Below are 24844 nucleotides of genomic sequence, written 5' to 3' on the forward strand. Positions count from 1 at the left end.
AAGTCAGATAGCCAAGTCTCTGGGCTATACTGTCAAGCCAGTATGTCAAGTCAGATAGCCAAGGCTCTAGGCTATACTGTCAAGCCAGTATGTCAAGTCAGATAGCCAAGGCTCTAGGCTATACTGTCAAGCCAGTTTGTCAAGTCAGATAGCTAACCAAGTCTCTGGGCTGACCGAGAAACTACTATGAAATCCGTAACGTATAACGGGCTAAGACATTTGCGTGAACACGCTCTAGGCAGGTACAGTCAACGAGTGAGTATGCATGTATGTATGTATGTATGTATGTATGTGTGTGTGCGTGCGTGCGTGCGTGCGTGCGTGCGTGTGTGTGTGTGTGTGTGTGTGTGTGTGTGTGTGTGTGTGTACACATGTATGTGTGTGTGTGCGTGCATATATGTGTGTATGTAATGTTTAAGTATTTCCTTACATAATTTTGACATTGGGTTTTATTGAGAGGGGAAATAGAAGTTGTTTGTACCAGCAGACTGAACTTAAAAAAAAACACTATTTCCAACAAACATCACACTTATCGTATGACCAGTACCTTTCCCCCTTAAATACAAAAAGTTATAATCTATATCCCCGACATATACGATTGAAGGACATTGCAGTGAGGTAAAATTAGAAACGGATATAATTCAACAACTGAGTAAAGGGTATGACACATGTTAGTCTCCATCTTAAATTCTTGGGGTTTTATTTTTTTAATTTTTTTAATTTTTTAATTTTTTTTTAATTTTTGTGCTGGGAAGTACTCCGGCTATTTTTATGCTGACGCACACACATAAATACATAAACACAACCTCATTTTCTACAGAAATCAATTCAGGTTTGGGACTACGTGACAGGGCTACTACACCACCATATCACTTCGCTGTTGAACTGTCATCCAGCAGGCCTGGCAACATATTATATAGCACCTGTGGGCTCGACCCGGTCGATTGTTCGTGTCATTATGCTTATTACCATCCAGGAATAGTATGTCGAAGAACTGCACACACTGCTAGAGCGGCCCTCCCCTTTCCTATAGATCTGAACGTATTTACCCTCTATTGGAGAAGTACTAGCAGTACGCTTCCCACTGATATCAAATACTCTCCCTCAAGTTGTTTTCCCAACAATTCCTTATTAGATAATGGCATTTTGCCTTCAAGCCGGAAAATTGGTACGGTTACGAACAGCGTTTTGCACAGAAATCTTGGTTGCTTGCACCGTTGAGGGGGAAAGTTCACGTATTTGTTTCCTTGTTATAGATAGCACAAGACCATCGTCGATTGCCGCTAGACATGAGTAGGGAAAAGTTCACCTGTATTTGTTACAGGCAGCTTTTATGCTTGGGACAAAGCGTTGCGCTCAATATATGCAGTAAACATCCGTCGTGTCTAAAGACGTACCTATACACACACGACAAAACACTAACCAAAAGCAGTGGAACTAACAAAGCCAAACGTAAACATTACTTTTTGTCAACACTTTTCTTTCAGATTAAACTACAATTGTCCATATATATAACAAAAGGAACCAAAAATATTTTGTCATCATGGCACACGTGACTTGGCACGACTCCCATGTTAATCAGGTAGTTAGAGACGTTTCTTATTGATTATAAATTTGGCATCAGGCATAAGGCTTACTTTACGTCATTGACAGTTTCAAGTAGATATGAAAGAAAAAAAAAACCACACCTTTACCATACCTTTATAAGTGGGGAAGCGTACACTGACGACTTTAAACCAATTTGGGGTGTTCTACAAACAGAGTGTAATTTGACTATTGACTACCTTGCCATTAACGAGTCATCCGTTGGATCTGCCGAAGATATACCAGCATAACTTTCTCGGTAGGCATGTTATAGTTTTTACGTTATCCATATTATAAGAATATATATATATATATATATATATATATATATATATATATATATATATATATATATATATATATATATATATTCTTATTCCTTGACAATCACAATTTTACCAGTCGTCTGATGATCGCTGATGAGGAATCGTGAAACTCTGAGTAACGACTTGTAACATCCTTATTCTTTTGAATTAAGTCTATAATGCTCTGCTACTAATATTGCATCGAGCCATGTTCTCTCCAGTGAGACATTTATACTTAAATGAGTATGTATATATATATATATATATATATATATATATATATATATATATATATATATATATATATATATATATATATATATATATATATATATATATATATATGTTTGTATGTATTACGTTATTATGTTTATTTAGATTTGGTAATATCGATATAATCTCGTGTCTCATTATAATTACATTCTCCACATATATTTTTTTGCAGATATGGCTACTCGAGACGGGAAGTCATTTTTTGATGACAGAGATCTAGTATTGAAGATTTTAAAAGATGGAAAAGAGAATATTCACAGAAGAGATAAACAGAAACAGTCTGACAACAATGTTGCAAATGAAGATGCTACGGCAGTTATTCAGTCCGTGGTCTCCTCTTGGATTGAAATATTTGCTAAGTATAACTTGACTGCTGAAGACTTTCCGAAGAAAACCAAAATGTATAGAGAAATTTTGAGAAGATACGCAGGGGATGAGGAGGTACGTAGGAATTGTTCGACATTAGCCCCATCTATCTACACGTAGGTCGTCCTACCTGAGGCAGTCCCAAGTCCTACCTGAGGTAGGATAGATTTGTGTCTAGACACGTAGGAAGGTTACGGCGTAGATGACACGCGTTCCCTCCTGACTCCGTCCTGACAGTACATAGGACGATGTCAGGAGGGTTTCAGGAAACCTCTCAAAGGTGTCCTAAGTCAGGACAGTTTCAGGACGATTTGTTACCGATTGTTTTAATTACTGCACGGAATAGCATTTATGAAAATCTAGCAATTGGAAATGTTACATATTGTGTATTGTTTCTCTTTGACAGCTTTTAGATATTATTGGTTTAAGTGGATGGAAATATTATCGGAAGACTCCATTATCTGTGGGTGACGATGCCCCCGATATTGGGTTGATATCAGTGGACGACGGGAAAAAACATCTTATTTCTGAATTACACCAAGACAAAAACAAACCTCTAGTAATCCTAGGCTCGTCGAAAAGCTGACCTTTCTTGTCGGTACGTACCACGATTGTTAGAGTCGGTTGGAGCCTGGAAGGTGGGTTTATACTTCCATGATTGGATCTATACCCCTCGTCTCCGTCCACTCTTTCGTCCTTCTCTTTTTTGTTTGCTTCAGGCTAGTTTGTGTTTCCAGTATAAAGCCGGTCCGCTACTAAGGCCAAATAAATAAAATGCGGTTCCAATTACACTCAATTCTAGAATAGTTGGGGTAGATATATTTATTTATTTTATTTTATTATCATATTTGTCTCACCTAGTTCAGGTACTTATATTTTTTAATATGGGCCCTGTGTTATTGGTTTCTTCTCGTCAGATGTACGGTCATTACAGATTGGAAGAACAGTTTTATATTGTCTTTTTAAGCTGATGTCAGTTTCCGCATCCACTATTTCTGGCGAGACTTCGGAATTTTCGCGATTTTATTATTTTTTTCTCAAAAAGGTTTGGGGTTGGCAGTGAAAAACTAGGTGGGGTCGGGTAACCGGAACCAAACAATTATTTTGTTTAGGCCTAAATGTGAGTGACTATTTTCAAATAGGTCATAATTATGTTAAATTGTACACAAATAACAAGATATTGGTGTTGGTAAAATATTTAAACTGTTGGGTAGCACTTTTCTCTCAGCTGTTTCCTTTTCTAATCTCTTATTTTTTTTGTCTACTGGTAAACGATTTTAGAGTTAACACACAAATTAAACTAAAATTTAACCAAATTTTAACATAATCCACTTTTTTTTGTAGACCGTGGTAGTAAACGGTCGACTCGGTGACTTGTACAACAAGTTCAAAGGAGAAATAGAACTAGTTGTCGTATATCTACAAGAAGCCCATCCAAGTAACGGCTTCAAGGTTGATCATCTCAGCAATATCGAACAACACACAAACTTGAAGGAGAAGACGGAAGCAGCGGAAGAACTGATTATGTTGTGTCCTCAGGAAGATATCATTAGTACAAATGTAAAGGATGCAGACAAGGTTGGTATATAATGTTATAAGAACTGAGTTTGACATTGAAAGTTGACGAAATTATCTATATATCTACATATTCTGTACTTTGTCATTTTTCTTCGTATATATGAAATAATTTTTATACATCTCGTTGACGAAGGAAATAATATTGAATGTTTACACGTCCATAGCCGTAGGTGGGAATCATAAAATATACCAGAGTTAGAGACTGTTGACACATTTAAGAAGTAATTGCAATTTTTACGTATTGAACCTTACATCAATCTACTATATACAGTATTGACTATGTTTAGTGAAAATATTCAGCTAATATTCTTGATATTCTTCTTCGTTCACCTACGGAGGCAGAAACTACCTCCATATTGTTCAGCCAAGAGGAATACCAGTAACCTAAGGGGACCTTGAATTGTTATGAATCGACCGACGAGTAGTGACAAAACGCTGAAAAAAGTCTGGAAAACTAACGGAAGTTTCAAATAAACTGTTAGTGTATTTCGAGCACAACAGAACCAATAAGTTTGACGCGAGTTGTGTCATCGAACAACCAACGTATAACTATTACATCCATATTTTGTGTTCGAACGTGTTGAACCAGGCCTGTGTGTGCAGTATAATGACATTTAGCCAACGCTAAAATATACAAACTAATATTTTATACAACGACAGTTTAATAAGGAGTACATCAACTTTGGCTCGTTCAAATAATGTAAAAGTTCCTGCGCGGGGGGGGGGGGGGGGCAACTCCCACAGTCGACTATATACGGGGAGGAAAGAGGTGGTTTTGTGTGCTCATAAGGTATGAGAGAGGATAAGCTTATACTTTTCTATCACGGGAGATTTTGGAAAACCCTGCCAAACTGGACCGGTAGAGTTTTGACTATTCCTATCATTTTCAATTTGATTGAAACCATATCACTGTATTACTTGACACAGAGTTGCTCCCCCCGGGCTCCCCCCTTCCCTCGAAAAAAAATAAAGGCACATGCGCAATGATTTACGTTATTTTTTGATAGTATTTAAGGTACTGTGCATAGATAGGTCTGAGTAGCTCACTCTACAGCGATGTAAATTGTATACAGTGCAATATCCGTCCTCGGTCAAGCGCCCTCTTATCTGTCCTCGTCAGTACGTTAAGATACAACATACTCACATCGTTGCAATACTAGGCCTGCTGGGTAATTCGTTAATTATCATAATAGCATGCGTAGCCACAAGATATCACCCAGGCTTCAAGTATTCAGCACGTAAATTATGGAATGATTTGTCTTATAATATACGAGGTATAGGGTTGAATAAGAGCTTGAAATCCAAAATAAAAATCTATCTTCATTTTTCTGTACAAGGTATCTATTAATTTTTGTCTGTGTGTATCTACGTACACGTACAACGTCGATATTGTATTCTTGTTACTTTTGCTTTTGGACTACATGTACAGTGGGAATAAGTCTTCCGACTTTTACAGTGTCATCCAAGCACAGCATTTTGGTGTTTGTGGGCGATTTTATTGCATTCTTTACTAGATCTTCTAACTGTGCTGAATAAAACGAACCAAACAAACAAACACATCGCGCGTGAGGTATCCTAGGAAATACATACCACGATATATTTAAATTGACCCTTTCTGTTATTTTAATCGTTATAACATTTTCTCCTACGTTTTGACATTTCGTCCCATCCTCGTTCTAGACGTTAGTCTTTACATTCTAGAGATCTCCATGTGATTACCTCTTTATATTTCCATTTTAAGTAGACGAATACGAAACTGTTCTAAGTCTAAAAAGACCTGCTGTCTCTCTGGAATATAGTTTTTACCAAAAAGTGACCACAGATAAAGCAAAGGCATGAAGGTGTACACGGAAATAGAAGTTACCATTGTACCTTTTAGAATGCAAAAAAAAAGATGTTTAGGGTCGGAGTTTAAACTAGGATCGGTCAGGTCATCGGAAACACATTTTATTTGGCTTAATTACCATTTTTTTTCTTTAACCCATCTAGGTTCGATTCGTTGTTGATGATATGGATAACACATTCGCGGGTCACTACGATTCGTTTCCAGACAACAACTTCATCGTCAAAAATGGCAAATTAGTATTGATTGGGAACGATTACACAGACAGCACCGTCACTTCGATATCGTGGATGATCGACACAGTTGATGAATGGTTGACAAAATATTTCACTGGAATCGAGGCCGACACCGGACGTTCTGGCGCCTAGATTGAAGTCTGTATCCGGAAGTTTCATTTCCCGCCAATATATGTGACCAGATTTCGGCGGGAAATCCGGTCAATTTCGATTCTGATTCATAGTTTGCTTGAGACTCTGACAGTGTATACATTTAGAATGATTAATTCATTGGAACTAAAGAGACATGATGATAATTTAAAAAAAAATCAATCCATGGGAGACATTCATTTTATGATAATAATAATAATAATATTTATTTTTATATACCGTAAATCCATAAAATGCTCTAAACGGTTCACAAAGCTAAAAATCGAAAAAACACTTTACACTAAACAACACTTGATACATCTTAAAAGACAATTAATGATGAATCTTTGTCGTCATAATCTTAAGGTAAAATGCGCTTTGTAGATAAATTTCACTGAAAATCAAAGTTCTCAAACTTTCCCATGTGACAGTTTGTTATCAATTTGAAATAATACAATATATTTAGGAGTCCATCGTCCTGTTTTCAAGAAAAAATTAACAATTTTTGTTTTATTTTGCCATAGAGTTAAGGCACATTTCACGTTAAATATAGTGTAACCGTTTACTAAGCTTAATGTTGTGTTCTCTTCGTCGAAAGTTATGTATTATGACGTCATGTTGGGAGAGTCTATTAATTAGAAACAACATGACTGAGACACAGACATAACTTCTTCGAACACCAATATTAAGTTTCGTAAGGGGTTATTATAGTCAGCGAGGAATAAACCAATATAAAAGCATATACATGTATTTGACTTGTGATCAGTCAGTTTTTGTCTGAAATAATTTCTTAAAGTTGTTTTCCGATGTAACTTATTTTAGAGGTATCTATCCTTAATTTTTCTGAAATTGAAAAGTAACTTTGTATAGGTATTTGCCTATTAATCATTATTAAAAAATGTAAGTCAACAAGTGTTTCGTAATTCACTTTCACCTTCTAACATGGGTATGTTACTCTATTCTTCTTCGTTTCTGGAGCCCCCAATATGTTCTTTGCTCAGCCAATTGCAAGGAAAACACGAGTGACCTAAGGTACCTTGTCACTACTTGTCGAAAGACGAGTGGTGATAAAACACTTACGTCACGAGTGTATTCCGGTTGAATGAACAAAATATTGAAAAACAATATAATAAGAATTATACCTCCTCAATCATAATTTATGGAAAAAAATGACAGAACCAATGACGTAGGCGAAGGCTTTCGTGACGTAGAACGACCAGGATATACAATCCACTTTTGTTTGAACGCATTAAACCCGGCTTGCGTGTGGTATAATTACATATTATTCTCCAATATTTTTCTTCTTTCAGCTGAGGAAAATATAAGTGACTAGCTAAGTGGGCCTTGTCGCTACGAGTCGTGAGTCGAATAGTGACAAACCCTTTCGGCTGAATGAAGAAAACTGTTATGGAATAATATACTTATACCTCCTCATGCATATAATTGATGAAAAGTTGAGAAAAGTAATGGCGATTTGGAACGCTTTGAGCACCGCAAAATCAGTGACGTAGGCACGGGTTATCGTGACGTAGAACGACCAGGATATATAAACCATGTCGTCCGTTCAAAGATAAGAACTTGGCTTGCATGTGAATCTTTAAACCAATTGCATAAGTAAACCAGGATGAGAGTGTAATGATGATAAATGCGTCCATTGACATGTCCGAGTTTGTTCCTAAGAAAGCATCGTCTAACAATGATTGACACACCATAAATCAAGATGTAAATTCGTTTACTTATGTTGTGTACGCTTCAGTAAACTTTTTTTAATTTCTTTATTCAAAAAAAACCAAACAATCATATAAGCCAGTTGTGTCTGTCCTGTTGGCGTTATAGTTGATTATTTCATTTCCAGGAAAGTTATTTTAATTTGTAACTGCTGACAGACACAGTTTTTTTTAGGATAGTATCTAGAGCTGTCGACATTTTTCATTCTTTATCATAACTTGAAAATGGCATTTCCTGTAATAAACAAAACTACCATGAGAGAGAGAGAGAGAGAGAGAGAGAGAGAGAGAGAGAGAGAGAGAGAGAGAGAGAGAGAGAGAGAGAGAGAGAGAGAGAGAGAGAGAGAGAGAGAGAGAGAGAGAGAGAGAGAGAGAGAGAGAGAGAGAGAGAGAGAGAGAGAGAGAGAGATTTAAAATCCTGGGAATATCTAACTGAAGTCGGTCTTGTTAGGAATGTATGCCGCCATTGTGACAAACTCTACACTCAACTGTAGACTACGTACGTCTTACTGAAGAGTCTATATGGTACGCTGCCACCAGTTCAAAATCTAACGGCTACCACATGCACATCTCACCACTAAAGTAACATATCAGTGAAATGCAGTCAATTAACTGCCAGTATAGTTGTGGTGTGAGGAGAGGAGCGGGTCTCACAGTAGTAAACGGGGAACAGCATGGCAAGATATTGAGGATAATGAGGCCAAGTGGCCGAGATGTCTGAGGTTGTCAGTTGTGTGTTAGCCTAGTGCTCATCTAGTCTTTAGGAGTTCTGAACTTAGGCTGAGCCAATTACATCCAAACACAGGAATTTATTTAACACAAACACAAACTCACTGTGGTGTTAAAAGTGGAAAAAACGCAGACGCCTTTAAAACTATCAATGTTGTAGGATCTTTAATTACTACAGAAAAAATCCCTGTCTCTACTGGCATTTAAACCCGGGAATGACTAATAATCTTGAGCTCTAACAACTACGCTACAGTGAGGTCGTTTTTCATTGAAATATTTGAACAGGGGAGGGTCATATTTTGGAGAAAAGTGGAAGTGGGGGAGGGTCACATTTAGCTCAATGGCGGATAACATTTTAAGCCACTTCCCTTCCCACCTTGTAATTACCGAAGGCTCCCTTAATAATATCCTTGATACAGTGAGCTAAAAGATGTAACGCCTTTATACCGTTGATGGCGCCATAAGTATTTGGTGGCGTCATTAAGTGGTGTGTTAATTGGTCCATTTGCAATTGCAAGCAACACAACTATGTTTAAATCCTATAATCTATCCTATTTCAGTCATAGGATAGTGTAGTACCTCATACACACACACACACACACACATATATATATATATATATATATATATATATATATATATATATATATATATATGTATATACATACATATGTATGTATATATATATATATAATATATATATATATATATATTTGTGTGTGTGTGTGTGTGTGTGTGTGTGTGTGTGTGTGTGTGTGTGTGTGTGTGTATGAGGTACTACACTATCTTCGGCCGTATTTGGGATTCATCATCAAGTCATGACATTTTACAATGTTCGCGAGGTGTAAATGAAAAATGTGATGAAGGTCTTTGTATTTCATTCATTTCAGTCATCACAGTGAGTTCTCCTTGGCAAGTTGATGCGTATATCATGTTCTATGCAAAGAGCGCGCAAGGAACGATTTTGGGCGTTCGTATAGACGTATCCACAACAACAAGTGAAAAAACTGATGTCAAAATCACCGATTTCGTGCACGTTTTCGGTCAGTATTTCCGTCTTAAATCCACTTTGCTCCCCCCCCCCAAAAAATACTGCGACTCAAGTGATCAGTAAATGTGCTATCATTAGATAAACATTCGAAGAGGGGTGCACCTCGAAGTTTGCGAATTGAGGAAGTTACAAACATTGATGGTTTATCATCCCAGCATGGTATTTTTTTTCTGAGTTCAGGTTTTAACAAGACAAATTCGTAGCCGTATGATTCTTTTATGTATAAGACAACCGTTACAATGATACATTATCTTTGTGACTACGTATTCAGTTTCTCAGAACAAATGACAGAAGATGTGGAAATTAGTAAAATCCCGTGAACAGCTCTGAGGGCTTGGGATAACAGCAAGTTGAATTTTGCACGTACAAACCACCCATACTGTGCACAATGAGGACACTGGGACGCACAAACGTGTGTTCTCACTATATTCAGCCCCTCCCCATCACCTATTTTTGTATAACATGCATATATTAAATTAGGAAATTATATATTATATTATTATAAATTATAAATATACACAAGGATACACACACTTATGTTTAATTAGTATTATTACTGATTAATTAACATTAACATTAATTAACATTAGCAGATTATCTTGATATATTGGTACTGAATTCATTTATATTACTTTCAATGAATTCTGTGAGGAAGATGTGAACTGGATGTCACACTTTTAGATTCTTCTTTACAAAGGTTGTCAAGTTACACGATATATCACTTAAATGGTTAATTATCCAAATGACTCATCAGAAATAAATATTTCATCATCATTCTATATCGGGCATGTGCACTTTGTTATCATAAATGAATGTACCATATTATAGTAACACAAAGTTTGCATTCTTATCGGAAAAAGACATTCAAATTAATCATTACTATTGATAGCGTGTAACATGTGTAACAAGTTGCATCAGATGATGTTGGTTTTTTTTCCGATATCGTGTTCACCGACAGGCAGGCAGTCAGACAGACTGACAGACTTTGTAACATCACATTGCCTTACAAAATGTATAAAGGCAGTATCATAAATGATATCTGCATGTCATTCACATTTGCTACATACAGTAGGGAATACTTATACAGGCGCTATTCCACCACTACAAGCAGAGAACACCTTTCCTATCTGCAATGGTATTGTCTGTTTTGTGTACTGGCGAACAAAGGTATGTTTCTCCACTAAGTTGTAAGATTTACCCATCTCTAGTGCTGTTGTATTAGGAGAGGGAATTTCCAGAGAAATAGTCGCGCCATCTGATAGCATTTTAAGTACGTGGTCTATCAAAGATTTGGCAACAATGGAGGAATCAGCATACAAAGGCATTATTTTAAATTGTTTATATATTGGCCACACTACGATACATCCTAATATAATGGGACTTCCCTTTTCAGTACATTTTACAGCAACGAAGGTGTAAACATTGTCACCAAAACACCAATATTTAAGAAAATGTGGTCTAGCAAAGCTACAAACTTGTTCATCATATTTGACAAGGCTGTCGAATGGGATAGCATTTACTGGTAAGATATCAAACTCTTCGGCCGTACATTTTGTTTTCAAAATTGAGTGGTCAACATTTCCTTCCATTACTTTAACCTCTGAATCAATATGTATGTAATCAAACTTGTTTGAGTATCTACTTGCTAATAGTCTACTTCCAGCAACGAGACATAGGTTTCTCTCGTCAGAGCATGAGGAATATTTCTTAAACATCGTCGTTTGTAGCCCCTTCTTCCGATGTCCTTCTTTGGTAATTGATAATCCAATATGGGCCAGATTCTCTGTAATGTTGTTTACCAGAATGGTACCTATGTAAATAATCATATAATAAGTATTCTCAAAAATGTTCTTCAGTAGCCGTCAAAATGCACAATTTGCTGAAGTAACTTTCGATACGCCGAGTTGAAACTTAGCTGAAAACTGGCAAACCAATTTACCTGTGTTTCCTCGTGATTACGCGTATCTATTTTTGTAAACCAACCTTGTTTACAAAAATGAATGCTTTAAGTGAGTGCAATACATTTATTACACGTGTATTTGTGCAATTATGCAATCACAAATGTAGACTTGAGTTAAGTCTTTTCATTTTCTTTTCACATAGAAAACATAGAGTAATGCCCATTTATCGTTCAAATATCAACTTTCAACTTACCAATGATTTCATTACCTTTCTCAGCAACAAAGATACCATTTCGAGAACTCTGACGCACTGTATCGACCAGGCTCTCTGTAAAGTTCCAACCAACGGCTATCGTTAAATCACTGACGCTCTTCATGTCATCTTTGGTAGCACGTCGAAATTTGATTTCTGTGCTGAAATAGAAAATATTAGGTAAAATTAATGCTAATCTTCTTATTGTACTATAGTTATGGTAACTCCTGCAGAAATGTAAGTAGGACTTAATATTAAGTTTAATACCATAATCGTAGTTTAGAAACACAAGTACATTTATAAATCACTATTTTGCAAATGAATTATTAATATGCATAAATGTTAAAAAGACCGAGAAATGATGCAGTAGCATTTATGAAGACATTACTTACCCTAATCACTTAATTAAATGACCTTCTTTGACATCTTTAGAACAATTAATAGGGTGGATTAATAAAGGTAGTTACATTGGATACACACGTCTGTAAAGCTGTAACCTCCCATAACCTTGCTATACATCTTCCACATGGTAACGACAAGAATTGATTAGAATATGGCAAACACTAAATGGATATTAATTACCCATTTGCATAATTGAGGGTTTTAGTAACTAGGCTATATCTTAAGTATGAACACTTGAAATTCAAAATAACTTGATACATACGTTAAAACATAAGAAATGTCCATAACCCTTGTTGATTTAATTAAGGCGTTAATGCTTAATTTGCATTATTAAGGATTTTCAGTAATTAAGCTATGCTAAAGAATGTACTCTTCAAATTACTCAGCATTGGGGACACACATCAACCATAACAAAGCACATATACCATATACATACCATACATCGTCACATTATGATACAGAAATTAATGAAGCTTGATATACCCTCTGCAATCATTCACTAGGTAAGGTTTCATATGATGTCTCACTGTAAAACACATTTTACACAGAAAGTTGGTAAAATATTTTACTTTTATATTATAGTTACCATTTTACAAAAAATCTACTGTTATGAAAATTACACAAAATCTCAGAAAAATAATGACTGGGAAATGCACACACACACACAAAAAGAAAGGATATTTGAGGTTGGCTATAAATAATTCCACTGTCTTACAGCTTTAATCCTGGAAAATTTTAATGATGAATGATACAAACTAGGGATCTGAAATCATATAAAATCAATTTGAATTTCAATTTTCTAATAAAGTTACCAAAAACACCATCCATAATTGTCAACAAAATTCCAATTGTAGTAGACATAACATCGTCTGATATTTTGATTTAATAGTCTATGGACCTCCTTGCAGGTGGTGCACATATTTGTTAGTCCTGCTTGCATACGGAACAAGTCGCCCCTTCGGTGAGTCGTGTTAGTAATATAGACCCGTGCCCGTCTGCAAACAGAACTACTAGTAACATTTCGTATGCAAGCTGGACTAAATTTAGTCGAGTGTTCAAAGCTCAATGTGACATGGCAAGATACATCATGCAAATCGGAATTATAGACCTACTAATCTCAGGAAAAATAAATATTTCGCTAACCATAACTGAAAAGGGCTTGTCTGGAAATTTTTCAGTCTCAATGACAGAAATGCAGAGCGCTAGCGTCTTCCAAGCAAAAGGTACTGGGTCATCTACCGTCTCCTGAATAACTGTCCCTCGCCTTTGAGCTGCTAGATAAACCATTATTAGGTAGAAGACATCGCACAATACTATAATTAACTTTTTATTATTCGTTTTTGAAAATTCACTATGTTTGACAACCCAGCCGTCCCACAATCGCAATTAGTACAATAACATACATTTACTTACAGTTATACATTTTATTTGTCTCATTTCTCACTTAGGGGCCAGCATATAATACTAGTTCATGATACAATTTACCGAGTGACAGCATTACAAGCATACGGTGTACACGTAACTTGACTAATGTTGTGCCTAACATGATATTGGTTACACTATGGATGTGCACCACCGCGGCACCGATTGTCCATACAAAATACAGGTAAAGATTTACGACCCTGCTGCATACTGTCTCATATTTACATTTACTAAAACTACACAGACAATTATTCACGGTTAGGAATTTATTTTCTCTCGAAAACCATAGTTTATTACATCACGTAATTCACCGATTTTTGGGGATATTGTACTTTGTATAGAACATACCTGCAGAAGAGTTACGAACCTGCTATCCCATGGTTGTTATACATGGGGACATGACATTTTCGAAGATTCTATATGACTGCAAGGACTACGTTCGAATCCTATCGCTGTCAAGGAATTTACTACGTGCCTAAGCACCCAGTATATCATTCGATTCAGATCCACACGTACTACCAATTATTTGTTCATGGACTTGAAAAACGTAGAGACAGATAGCTTTAAAATGTGACAAAAATCCCAAAATTTGTGAATTTTCAGGAAAATTAGTCTAATGATGACGATAAATGCACACATACAAATGTGCAAACGTAGTTTGTTTTCATTCCAGCTGATTGTCACTTGTAGTGACTTTTCCGACGACATCATAAGTTCATGAATTAAGAGAGACAATTAAGAAGACAGATTGGTAATGGCTATTGTTCGAGGTGTTAATCTGGGGATTAACAGCTCGATCCTTGCCTTGGGTACGCTACAAGGGTCTCTAGCACTTTGAACGTTACACCGAACGCTACCGAAGTCCCTCTTTGGGTACTATAGGTGATTTGTTGTTTAAACAGCACTGTATCATCGCTAATGGTCAAAGGTCCAATAGCATTATTTTCAACCGGAAGCCGACAATTTCGGAAACAGCTTGAAAATCGAGTTATTACCTTGTAAATCTTGCTTGTTTGGGACAGTCAAAATTATGAATATATAATGAGCATATTTGATTTAATTACCACATGCATTACCACATCGGCAATTTTGACGTGGCAATTTTGCCACCAATATTGATCATGCAAAATCAAAACTCTATAAATGAACCACAGAATACTTTCCCTTTCAAAATGAGGTAATTTTAGAATGAGTATTATAGTTTTGTATTGACGACTGATGGTCAAAAATCGTCCCTTACAGTGACAGCATGCACTTTCAGGCTCGGCAACTTCATTTGGGGGTACAATACATAGAATTAAGACTATACCACATATCACATTGCTTGTTTGACGTCAATGGTGTCTTTTGAAAAGTGGCAGTTTACTTAAAGTCTTGTGGACTGATTTCCAATATGGCGTCGTTAAGAATGTTCATTAACATTAATTATTTTTAATTACAAAAAAAAATCATCAAAAATAGAAAAGAAGATGTGCTGACTTGAAATTAACAAATCTGAGTAAGCTACCATCTGCACATCGACACACCAGATATCAAAGCAATCTGACAAGTAGTATTTGAGGAGATGATGAAAATATCATTTTTGAAAAGAAATCGTAAAAAAATTGAAAATGGCACAGATCAGCTTGGCATGAACAAATCTGAATAGCCTCCCCCAAAGGAATATGCACACCAAATATCAAAGTATTCTGACTGTCACTTTCTGACTGCCAAGTTAGATGCAACAGGACATCGGTGGATAGCAGCTCTAGCAGCCTATGAGTTCACCCTCCAATATCGTAGTGGACGTTCAAACATCGATGCTGATGTACTTTCCTGCAGACCCAATGAGGTGGGACAGATGATCATGAATCACATACTATGGAAGAGAGAACACAGCTAGTCCGAGAGCGGATTAGTGGGACAATACAACAGGAAGATACAGTCATGACAAGAGAAACAATAGATGCAGTTACATAGAGCCATGGCATTACTAACCCACAAGACAGCAATGAGTGTCGCACCACACGATCTTGTTGTCACACAATCAGTGAAAGCAAGCCAGTGGATGAAGAACATCACATTGGAAGCTCACAAGCACTAATAAACTCCTTAACAACATCAACAGCAGCCATCCCACAACAGTATGGGGAACCAAGTTATTCTGGGACAAATATGGCCAATGAGATTAAACCTAAAGATTGGTTTACATTACAAAGAGAAGACAAGGCAATCACAAAAGTAATAGAATACCTTGAGCACAAAATAAGACAAAAATCACTCATGATGAACCAGAGGAGGTTAAGCTACTATTACGACAGAGGCGAAGATTGTGTCTGGTGGTCCAAATACTCTACCGCCAAGTGAAAGAAGTTCATAAATGGAGAACAAATCAGCTTGTCCTACCAAAAGAGTACCGATGCCAAACACTCAAATCACTCCATGATGACATGGGCCACATGGATGTGGACAGAACCTTTGAACTAACTAGAGCAAGATTCTATTGGCCAAGAATGCAAAAGAACATTGACGAGAAGTGTCAGATATGTTCAAGATGTGTACAACATAAGTAATATCCCATAACGTGCTGCACCAATGGTGAACATCAGCTCCACAAGCCCAATGGAGTTGGTTTGCATTGATTTCTTGTCAATAGAACCAGATCAAAGCAACATGCAGAATGTCTTGGTAGTTACAGATCACTACACAAGGTATGCTCAAGCTTACCCTACAAAAGACCAGGAATCAAAGACAGTTGCCAAAGTACTATGGGAGAAATTCTTCATACACTATTGACTGCCAGCGAGAATTCACAGCGACCAAGGACGGTGCTTTGAGAGCAGACTTATAAAAGAAATACTAAAAGTAGCAGGGATACGGAAGTCAAGGACGACACCATACCACCCACAAGGTGACCCTCAGCCAGAGAGATTCAACCGCACATCACTTAACCTACTTGGCACACTTGACAGCCAACAGAAGAAGCACTGGAGTCAATACATCAGCTTCCTTGTGCATGCTTACAATTGCACCAAGAATGATTCAACCCAGTTTTCCCCATACTTCCTTATGTTTGGAAGAGAGGCTAGGTTGCGGATAGACTTGTGTTTTGGCATCAGTCCTGATGGAAGTGATCAACAAGATCATCTGCAGTATGTAAGGGACTTAAAGAAAAGGCTACAAAATGCATACAGACTAGCTGAAAAAGAAGCATCCAAGAATGCAGCTGTCAACAAGAGAAGATATGATAGCAAAGTACGTGTGAATGAACTGTTAATGGGTGATAGAGTTCTCGTTCCCAATGTTGGCCTGCTAGGTAAACACAAACGAGCAAACAGGTGGAGCCTATAATGCATATCATAAAGAAAAGGCTGAACGACAAATTGCCAGTATATGTGGTAGAGCCTGAGAATGGTGAAGGTATGGTATGCACACTACACAGGAACATGCTCCTTCCTGTTTGATATTTGTCTGCGTTAGACCAAGAACCAGAACCAGAGACAAGCCCACAGAGACCAATGACCAATAACTCTGAAGAAGAACCTGATGGCACTCCATCTAACAACACAAGGAATACCACGGATGACAGCAAAACGTCATTTCAACAACAACACCTTTACAGAAGACAACCAACAACACTAAAACGAATGAAGTTAATGAAGTGAAGACCTCACCCGAAAGTGGTCGACCCAAAAGACAGTATGCGGGCAAGCCAGCTGTGAAACTGACTTATGACCACATGGGTGTACCCAATAATAGACAGATAAAAACCTTCACTCACCTAGTCCCTGAGACTACCAGAATTGTACAACCAGGAAGTACACTATTCCTAGTATGCACTAATTACTATATTGAAACATGTATCGAGTGGAAGTATTATACAGAACTGCAGTTAGTATTGTCACATGAGGTCATGTCATTTTTGAACGGGGAATGTGTAACTTTATATTTAAATTATTGAAGTTGGTCACACTATTTTGTTTGGATAGCATTCTGAATTAATTTCTGCTATAACTTAAAGATTACTTACACCAGGAGGTTTGTTTGTAAGTATCTGAGGGGAGTGTGTAACACATGATAATAGTTTTTTTTCTGAATATACCACAGAGAGTGTAAGTTTTTGTAACAAATTTAAATTAATGAATCAAGGCAATGATGACCTTAAGATAACCCGTATCTGTCATTATCCTAACACATATGTTGTATCGGAATTTGCCTAGGCCAAGGGGCAGACTCGTGGCATCAGCAAATTTGCCTGTATTAAGATTGAATATAACATATAATCAAGTCATGTGACAAAGGTTCCCACCAGTATTAAGTATGACATCACAGATAGGAATCCCATTCGGATTTCCATTATCACATTGCACTATAATTCTATGCTACCTCACTTTGACTCGAGAGCTAGCAGCAGAACATCGTGGTCTAAGCTTGTGCTATTTGGAGACAGCTTGGTTGGTCCTTTGCTTCGATTGATTAAACTTTCGGGCACGTTGATGCCACAGTCTTGTTCTACAAACTTTAAGTACAGAATGATTTACACAGTTTGATTAGCATTATTTAAGTTTGTGTTATTGACCTTTATTGGTAACCAACTCGGAAACATTCACTACAAAACACTTTGTTTGGAGTCAATCTATCTCATAAAGTATCTGACTTTAAATTAATGTAAACTCATTATAATATGATTGCCTAGAGAATCATAAGTTTGTGATTCTGTTAATTTCTTTCTTTCAAGCATTACTCCAATTCTACATGTGATTTGTATCTTGAGATACACCATATGCTTTAAATGTAGAGTTATTTGTTATGACGACATTAGTTAGCATTTTATTCTTTATTTCCTTTGCTCCGATTGATTAGCCTTTCAGACCTTGAAAGTTGAACTCGAGAGAGTCGACTAACATTACAATCATTTGAGAAAACCAATGGACGGAGACTGACAAGCGACATCTGGAAAAACCAGTGGCCAAGCCTGTCATCGCGACCTTGTGTTTGGAATCATCTACTGAACTTTTGTGCGATATAGCTAAATATAACGTGAACTGAGTTTAACTATATGCCGGCTTAGTTTTATCTCAATGCAGTCAATTTGGAGCGCCTTAGTACATGTAATTGTCAAATGTTTGTATAGGAATTAAAGTACGAAAAGAGAGTTGATATCTGCCAAATGGTTTTTGTGTGTGAGTCATTTTAAGTAAATCCTATTGAACCCGGCTCGGGTAGTGTTGAATAAGTTCAATGCCAAACTTTCAATTCAGTTAAACTCCCGGGGTGATATAGATAATAACAATAGCCTCATTTCAATAGAATTGTGTTTAGTGTACCTTACGCGTAATCTAAATAGACAGATATCAGTTCAGTAGTCGTGATCGTAATCAGTAGACGTGATTTCAACTTTGAAACGGTGTATGGGTGTGGCATTATGTCAGCAGTCCCATCTCTCTGGTTATTAAATATTTATTGTAAACTGCCATGGACATTCCTTACCTGAGTCATGATCAATGGTCTCTAGGTTAGTTTTTGTACAAAACGGGGAGTAAAATATCGAATGATTGACCTCAAAAAGGGATTTACATACCTCATTGTGCCGGCTGTTATGTGGTCGACTAAAGCTGCCATGTTGTCTGTTTCATTGTGCTGACAACCGATCACGGGTCACCTATGTCCGGTAGCGGTACCTTCTTGGAAGTCGGGCGTTTAAATGTGTGTGACCTGACAAGAAATAATGCAGTAACGAGCGGTATCAGTTCCCGTCATATCATCGGGACAGACAGTATATATGGAGCATAATCCACGTCAAAAGTCGAACTCGTCAATTGACAAGTCAGGTCCGTCAAATGACAAGTCAGATTGGTCAAATGACAAGTCAGGAACGTCAAGTGACAAGTCAGGTCCGTCAAGTGACAAGTCAGGTCCGTCAAATGACAAGTCAGAACCGTCAAGTGATAAGTCAGGTGCGTCAAGTGATAAGTCAGGTGCGTCAAATGACAAGTCAGGAACGTCAAATGATAAGTCAATGTCTTCAATTACAGCTTGTAATAAATAGAAGTGCAGGAATGATAGTCGAATGATAGGTCAAACTCTTGACGATGAATCAATCTGTACTACTACATGTACCAAACTGGTGTACATAGTTGAAGTTCTTGGTACCCCTTAGTACGGTTGATCACCAACCCAACTACGTCACGACGCGTCATGCCGTACGTCATATTTCGTCATGCAAGGTTTCTTCAGATTCTACTTAGTAAGCTAGGGATGACAATGGTGATCGAACTAAAGCTTCCTGAGCGCATGTTAAAACAGAGGAAGTAGTTGCACACAACGAATAATAAACTTTTAAATGGGCGATAGAGTTGTGTTTTTGTTTTGTTTATTTGTGTGCTGTTCTATTTGGCTGATGATGTGATAAACTAACCATAGCGATATGAAGTCGGATCTTTTATGTCTTTCAAATTTGACAAGGGCGATCCTTTGTTGCTAAACACATAAAATGAATAACACTCTGGGTTATATTCAGAGTCGATATATTCATGATATATGGTGGAAGAAAACAAGAACTACATTTTATCACACAAATAAACCAAATGCATCCACATTCAATTTTCGTTTGTTTGTTTGTCTATCTATCTATCTATCTATCTATCTATCTATCTATCTATCTATCTATCTATCTATCTATCTATCTATCTATCTATCTATCTATCTATCTATCTATCTATCTATCTATCTATCTATCTATCTGTCTGTCTGTCTGTCTGTCTGTCTGTCTGTCTGTCTGTCTGTCTGTCTGTCTGTCTGTCTGTCTGTCTGTCTGTCTGTCTGTCTGTCTGTCTGTCTGGCTGTCTGTCTATATATATATATATATATATATATATATATATATATATATATATATATATATATATATATATATATATATAACTCGGTGAGTATCAATCTGCTAAGACAGTGCTCTATACCGCAGTGGCAGAGCGTAATAGTTTTGCCAAAACTATATATATATATATATATATATATATATATATATGTATATATATATATATATATATATATATATATATATATATATTCATTTTTATTTAATTTCTCCATGTTAAATAAAGTATTGAAAATACAACTGCAGAGAGTTGTTGTTATCTTTCACATTACATCATTTAACGTTTTCCCAAAGCTGACAGTTCATATGGCCCCATAAAGTGTTTAACTTATTAATGAGCCATATTAGCCTTCTCAAAAACAAGCCAAGTTTGAATGAATCATCAACCAGAATATTGTATCAATAGAACAGATAAGCCAATCATTGGGGAACATGTTTGTATGGTAATATCACAACTAAACTTTGTGGTACCTACATTGGATGTCATTGTTACATGAGATAAATTGCACTAATCCTAGTATGTGTTACACGGACTTAGTCAGGATCAACCTAGTAAATAGTCCAATCTAGAAGTAGACAAAAAGAAGAGATTAAATTTTGTGTTACAAACCACCAAATATGTATAGGAGCTTGGTAATATTCTTTCTCGGAGACGATTTATGAAGTGAGTTGCGAACTTATTTTTAGCAGAATTTCAATTTTCCTCAAATACTTGACCAATATCAACATATGAAAGAAAAACTAAAGTTTGTAGTACTCCATTAATGTTTGTGGTACGAGTTCTACATTACCCCTTTCTCCATCATCACGGCATCTATCACTATCATAGAGTTTATTTTTGCTCTACAAAAGCTTTAACAGGTGAAAGGGAAAGAACAAAATAACACAGACAAAACATTCTTTCAATACTTTGGGCAAGTAAATGTGTTGATACTTTGGGTCGCAAAAGTTAGTATTGATCATTAACGTTCTAGAGAAACATTAACATTGACTCTATGATGAAATTTTCAGCTAGCACAACCAAAATGACCATATAGAATAATAGAATGCTTATCTGCTGTGCGACATTGATAGCAGCATACTAGCATCACATCAACTTCTGAAAGGTCCCAATTCGTTCACACAGCCCAATGTTCTTGCGAGAAACCTATTGTACCTGATTTCGCAAATTTTAGCATAATGGAAAGGTATATGGCAAATGTACAGCCAAAATAATGTTGATTTGGTGTTTCACTCATGGGAAAGAAAGACATTTCAGATCTAGACCAGCAATAACAGAGAGACAACAAACAACCCAGCAGGAGCCTTTGCCCAATCACATTGAACATTGATAAGCATTGCTATTCTTCTAAAGTGCAGTAAAACAGGATTATATATATATATATATATATATATATATATATATATATATATATATATATATATATATATATATATATATATATATATAATACTATAGACAGCTACATACACAACCACACACACACACACACACACACACACACACACACAACTACAGTGAGAGTGTGTGTGTCTTACATTAGTAATTATGGTTCGGTTTCAGCTTAGCATAACCTATAGAACAATAGAATAATGTTTATCTACTGTGACATAGATAGCAGCATATTTACGTTAACTTCAAGAGTACAAATTCATACAAATAAGCTTATGCTACGTACTTCCTCATACCGATATCAAAATTGATTTAATTTATCAAAATAGGACTTTTTACAAAGAAAAAGAGACTAAACGACTAAATCTACATGCAAGTAATATTCATTTTGAAGCACAGGTTTAGTTGGAAAGCGTAAATACATTGCGTAGAATGAAACTTGCCTTCCTAAAGCCTTTTCTGTAAATTCTGAAGTCATTTAGAATTCAATATGAAGGACAATTAACACTATGGAAAATACACAATTCAGTAGTAGAAACTCAAGTGGTCAAAACTGTATTCACAGTTGATACAATAAGTACACAATGCTTATATAGGCATTATTGCTGGATTGCAAGCAGAGAACACCTTTCCTATCTGCAATGGTATTATCTGTTTTGTATACTGGCGAAAATAGGTATGTTTCTCCACTAAGTTGTAAGATTTGCTCATCTCTAGTGCTGTTGTATTAGGAGAGGGAATATCAAGTGAAATATTTGCGCCGTCTGGTAGCATTTTAAGTACGTGGTCTAACAAAGACTTGGCAACAATGGCAGAATCAGCATATAAAGGCATAATATTAAATTGTTCATACATTGGCCAGACTACTATGTATCCTAATATAGTAGGACTTCCATTTTCAAAGTGTTTTATAGCAGCAAATGTGCAAGCATTGCCACCAAAACACCAATATTTGAGAAAATGTGATCTAGGAAAATGACAAACTTGTTCATCATATTTGACAAGGCTCTCTAACTGAACTGCATATACTTGTAAGATATCAAACTCTTCCTCCATATTCCTTCTTTTTAAACTTGAGAGGTCAACATTGCCTTCCATTGCTTTAATCTCCGTATCTATATGCATATAACCGTATTTGTTTGAATATCTTCTTGCTAGGAGTCTACTGCCACCAATGCCGCATATGTTTCTATCGCCATCGAACGGTATATACTTCTTAAACATCATCTCTTGTAGCCCCTTCTTTTCATGTCCTTCTTTGGTAATTGATAATCCAGTATGGGTTAGATTTTCTGTTATGTTGTTTACAAGTAAAGTACCTATGTAAATAATCAAATGATTCAAGAAATATACAAGAAGTATTCTGTGCTTGAGTAGCCTTGATAATGACAATTTGCTATATTAGCCTTCATGACGTTGAGTTTCAACATTTCTGAAAAGATGTAATATATACCAAATATGAAAAGCAAGCTTTACTACAAATCTATCTACTGATGCTACCTCCTGGTCCAGGAGATAATTAGCAACAACATAAAGTGCTACCATTCTCCCTTGGTGACACTAGTTTCAAACAGTTCTATCCATATCATGCATGGCCAGAAGATATTCATGTAATTGTACATTTGTTTACTAAAATATCTTATTTGGTGAGTAGGGAAATATAGTTAAATTTGAAGGAGGTTAGTACCCCTGATATAGCCTATATATGTTTGAACTCAGTGATCAACCTACGAATGTTTCCCCTTTGTTGAATACAAGTAGTCAGTTGCACTCCTGGAAAAGGGCTTCTATTTATATGTATTTATCAGGTCACAAACATTATACATTTTCATTTTCGTTTTTTAAAGTAGATGTTTTATATAAAATTACTTTTGAAAAGGTATGAAACAATATAGATCAAGTCTCTTTTTATGATGCAAATAGTTGCAAAGATTTAGAAGAAACGATATATTATTGTACTTAAATTATTTTGTTAGTAATCAGCGTAGAAGAAATCAATATTATTAAGTAAAGTCCAAACTGTGTATACATAAGCCATGTCCTTGTATTGAAATGTCACCAGGTATACACAAATAGTTAGTTTACATGATTACATGTATTTAGAAGTGATAACGTGTGTTTACAAACTTTGTTTATAAATTACTTTGCACGTGCTTTCACAATTTTTAACATATTCCTTTTTATCTAGCCAATTATTATGCAATTACAAACATAGCCCCGAGTTATGTCGTTTCATTTTTTTCATGTTTTAAAATCGATTCACTGGTTTAAAATCCAAAATCAACATCTAATTATCATCCTCTAGAGAAACTTGAGCTTACCAATGATTTCTTTAGCTTTTTCAGCAACAAAGATACCATTTCTAGAACACTGATGCATAGTATCGACCAGGCTCTCTGTTAAATTCCAACCAACAGCGATCGTTAAATCACTGACGACCTTCATGTCATCTTTGTTAGCACGTCGAAATTTGATTTCTGTGCTGGAATATAAAATATTAAGAAAACAATTATGCTATTTCTAGTGTACCATGATTATAGTAACTATTGCAGACATATAGTATGACTAGATGTACATTACGTAACAGCAGACAGTGTGGCTCGTGTTCAAGTTGCTCTCAAACACTTAGGCAGTTTTCGTGTCAAGAGATAGTTTCCAGTTGTAAATGGCGACTTCAAATGTTTCAAGGAGTTCTAAAGTCAGGACCCGCGGTGGACGTGGTATTGTTAGTGGGAGGGGAAGCAGTAGTTTTGGTCAAGAAATTCAATGCAGTAATCAGTTCATGGTTCTCGC

At 36.3% G+C, this 24844-nt stretch overlaps 4 protein-coding genes across 9 annotated transcripts; 2 read left to right on the plus strand and 2 right to left on the minus strand.

The window, feature by feature from the left end:
- Positions 1-1605: 1605 nt before the first annotated feature.
- LOC144433823 (uncharacterized) lies at positions 1606-7293 on the plus strand. Of its 2 annotated transcripts, none has more exons than XM_078122196.1 (5): positions 1606-1843; positions 2335-2603; positions 2935-3166; positions 3873-4106; positions 6096-7293. In XM_078122196.1, exons 2-3 carry the CDS (start codon positions 2337-2339, stop codon positions 3112-3114), a joined length of 447 nt encoding a protein of 148 aa, XP_077978322.1. In that variant the 5' UTR covers positions 1606-1843; positions 2335-2336; the 3' UTR covers positions 3115-3166; positions 3873-4106; positions 6096-7293. The 2 variants fall into 2 exon arrangements, with proteins under 2 accessions (XP_077978322.1, XP_077978321.1); XM_078122195.1 differs by having other exon boundaries at positions 1611-1843; positions 2935-3126; positions 6096-7291.
- Positions 3413-6317, plus strand: LOC144433743 (thyroxine 5-deiodinase-like). The gene is made up of 3 exons (XM_078122102.1): positions 3413-3430; positions 3873-4106; positions 6096-6317. The coding sequence occupies exons 1-3, from the start codon at positions 3413-3415 to the stop codon at positions 6315-6317; spliced, it is 474 nt and encodes a 157-aa protein (XP_077978228.1).
- A 3239-nt stretch (positions 7294-10532) lies between the features above and the next one.
- Positions 10533-19926, minus strand: LOC144434498 (uncharacterized). 5 transcript variants are annotated; one of them, XM_078122955.1, is made up of 4 exons: positions 19899-19926; positions 19360-19493; positions 11976-12136; positions 10533-11631 (listed from the first exon to the last, which is right to left on the minus strand). In XM_078122955.1, the coding sequence occupies exons 2-4, from the start codon at positions 19398-19400 to the stop codon at positions 10901-10903; spliced, it is 933 nt and encodes a 310-aa protein (XP_077979081.1). In that variant the 5' UTR covers positions 19401-19493; positions 19899-19926; the 3' UTR covers positions 10533-10900. The 5 variants fall into 5 exon arrangements, with proteins under 5 accessions (XP_077979081.1, XP_077979083.1, XP_077979084.1 ...); XM_078122957.1 differs by adding an exon at positions 12368-12494 and having other exon boundaries at positions 19360-19920; XM_078122958.1 differs by adding an exon at positions 12814-12903 and having other exon boundaries at positions 19360-19920.
- Positions 19927-22639: 2713 nt separating this feature from the next.
- LOC144433744 (holothin acyltransferase-like) lies at positions 22640-24496 on the minus strand. Its single transcript, XM_078122103.1, has 2 exons — positions 24373-24496; positions 22640-23370 (listed from the first exon to the last, which is right to left on the minus strand). Exons 1-2 carry the CDS (start codon positions 24494-24496, stop codon positions 22640-22642), a joined length of 855 nt encoding a protein of 284 aa, XP_077978229.1.
- Between the last annotated feature and the right edge of the window lie 348 nt (positions 24497-24844).

This window comes from Glandiceps talaboti, chromosome 4 (assembly GCF_964340395.1).
Source record: "Glandiceps talaboti chromosome 4, keGlaTala1.1, whole genome shotgun sequence".
NCBI lineage: Eukaryota > Metazoa > Hemichordata > Enteropneusta > Spengelidae > Glandiceps > Glandiceps talaboti.

Excerpts from the sequence above, each read along its gene's own strand:
- LOC144433823 (XM_078122196.1), top strand. The coding sequence starts at position 2,337 with ATGGCTACTCGAGACGGGAAGTCATTTTTTGATGACAGAGATCTAGTA. Across the intron at positions 2,604-2,934 it reads GATACGCAGGGGATGAGGAG|CTTTTAGATATTATTGGTTT; the intron begins GTACGTAGGAAT and ends TCTCTTTGACAG.
- LOC144433743 (XM_078122102.1), top strand. Across the intron at positions 4,107-6,095 it reads ATGTAAAGGATGCAGACAAG|GTTCGATTCGTTGTTGATGA; the intron begins GTTGGTATATAA and ends TAACCCATCTAG.
- LOC144434498 (XM_078122955.1), bottom strand. The coding sequence starts at position 19,400 with ATGGCAGCTTTAGTCGACCACATAACAGCCGGCACAATGAG. Across the intron at positions 12,137-19,359 it reads ATAACAGCCGGCACAATGAG|CACAGAAATCAAATTTCGAC; the intron begins GTATGTAAATCC and ends TTTCTATTTCAG. Across the intron at positions 11,632-11,975 it reads GAAAGGTAATGAAATCATTG|GTACCATTCTGGTAAACAAC; the intron begins GTAAGTTGAAAG and ends TTATTTACATAG.
- LOC144433744 (XM_078122103.1), bottom strand. The coding sequence starts at position 24,496 with ATGAAGGTCGTCAGTGATTTAACGATCGCTGTTGGTTGGAATTTAACA. Across the intron at positions 23,371-24,372 it reads AAAAGCTAAAGAAATCATTG|GTACTTTACTTGTAAACAAC; the intron begins GTAAGCTCAAGT and ends TTATTTACATAG.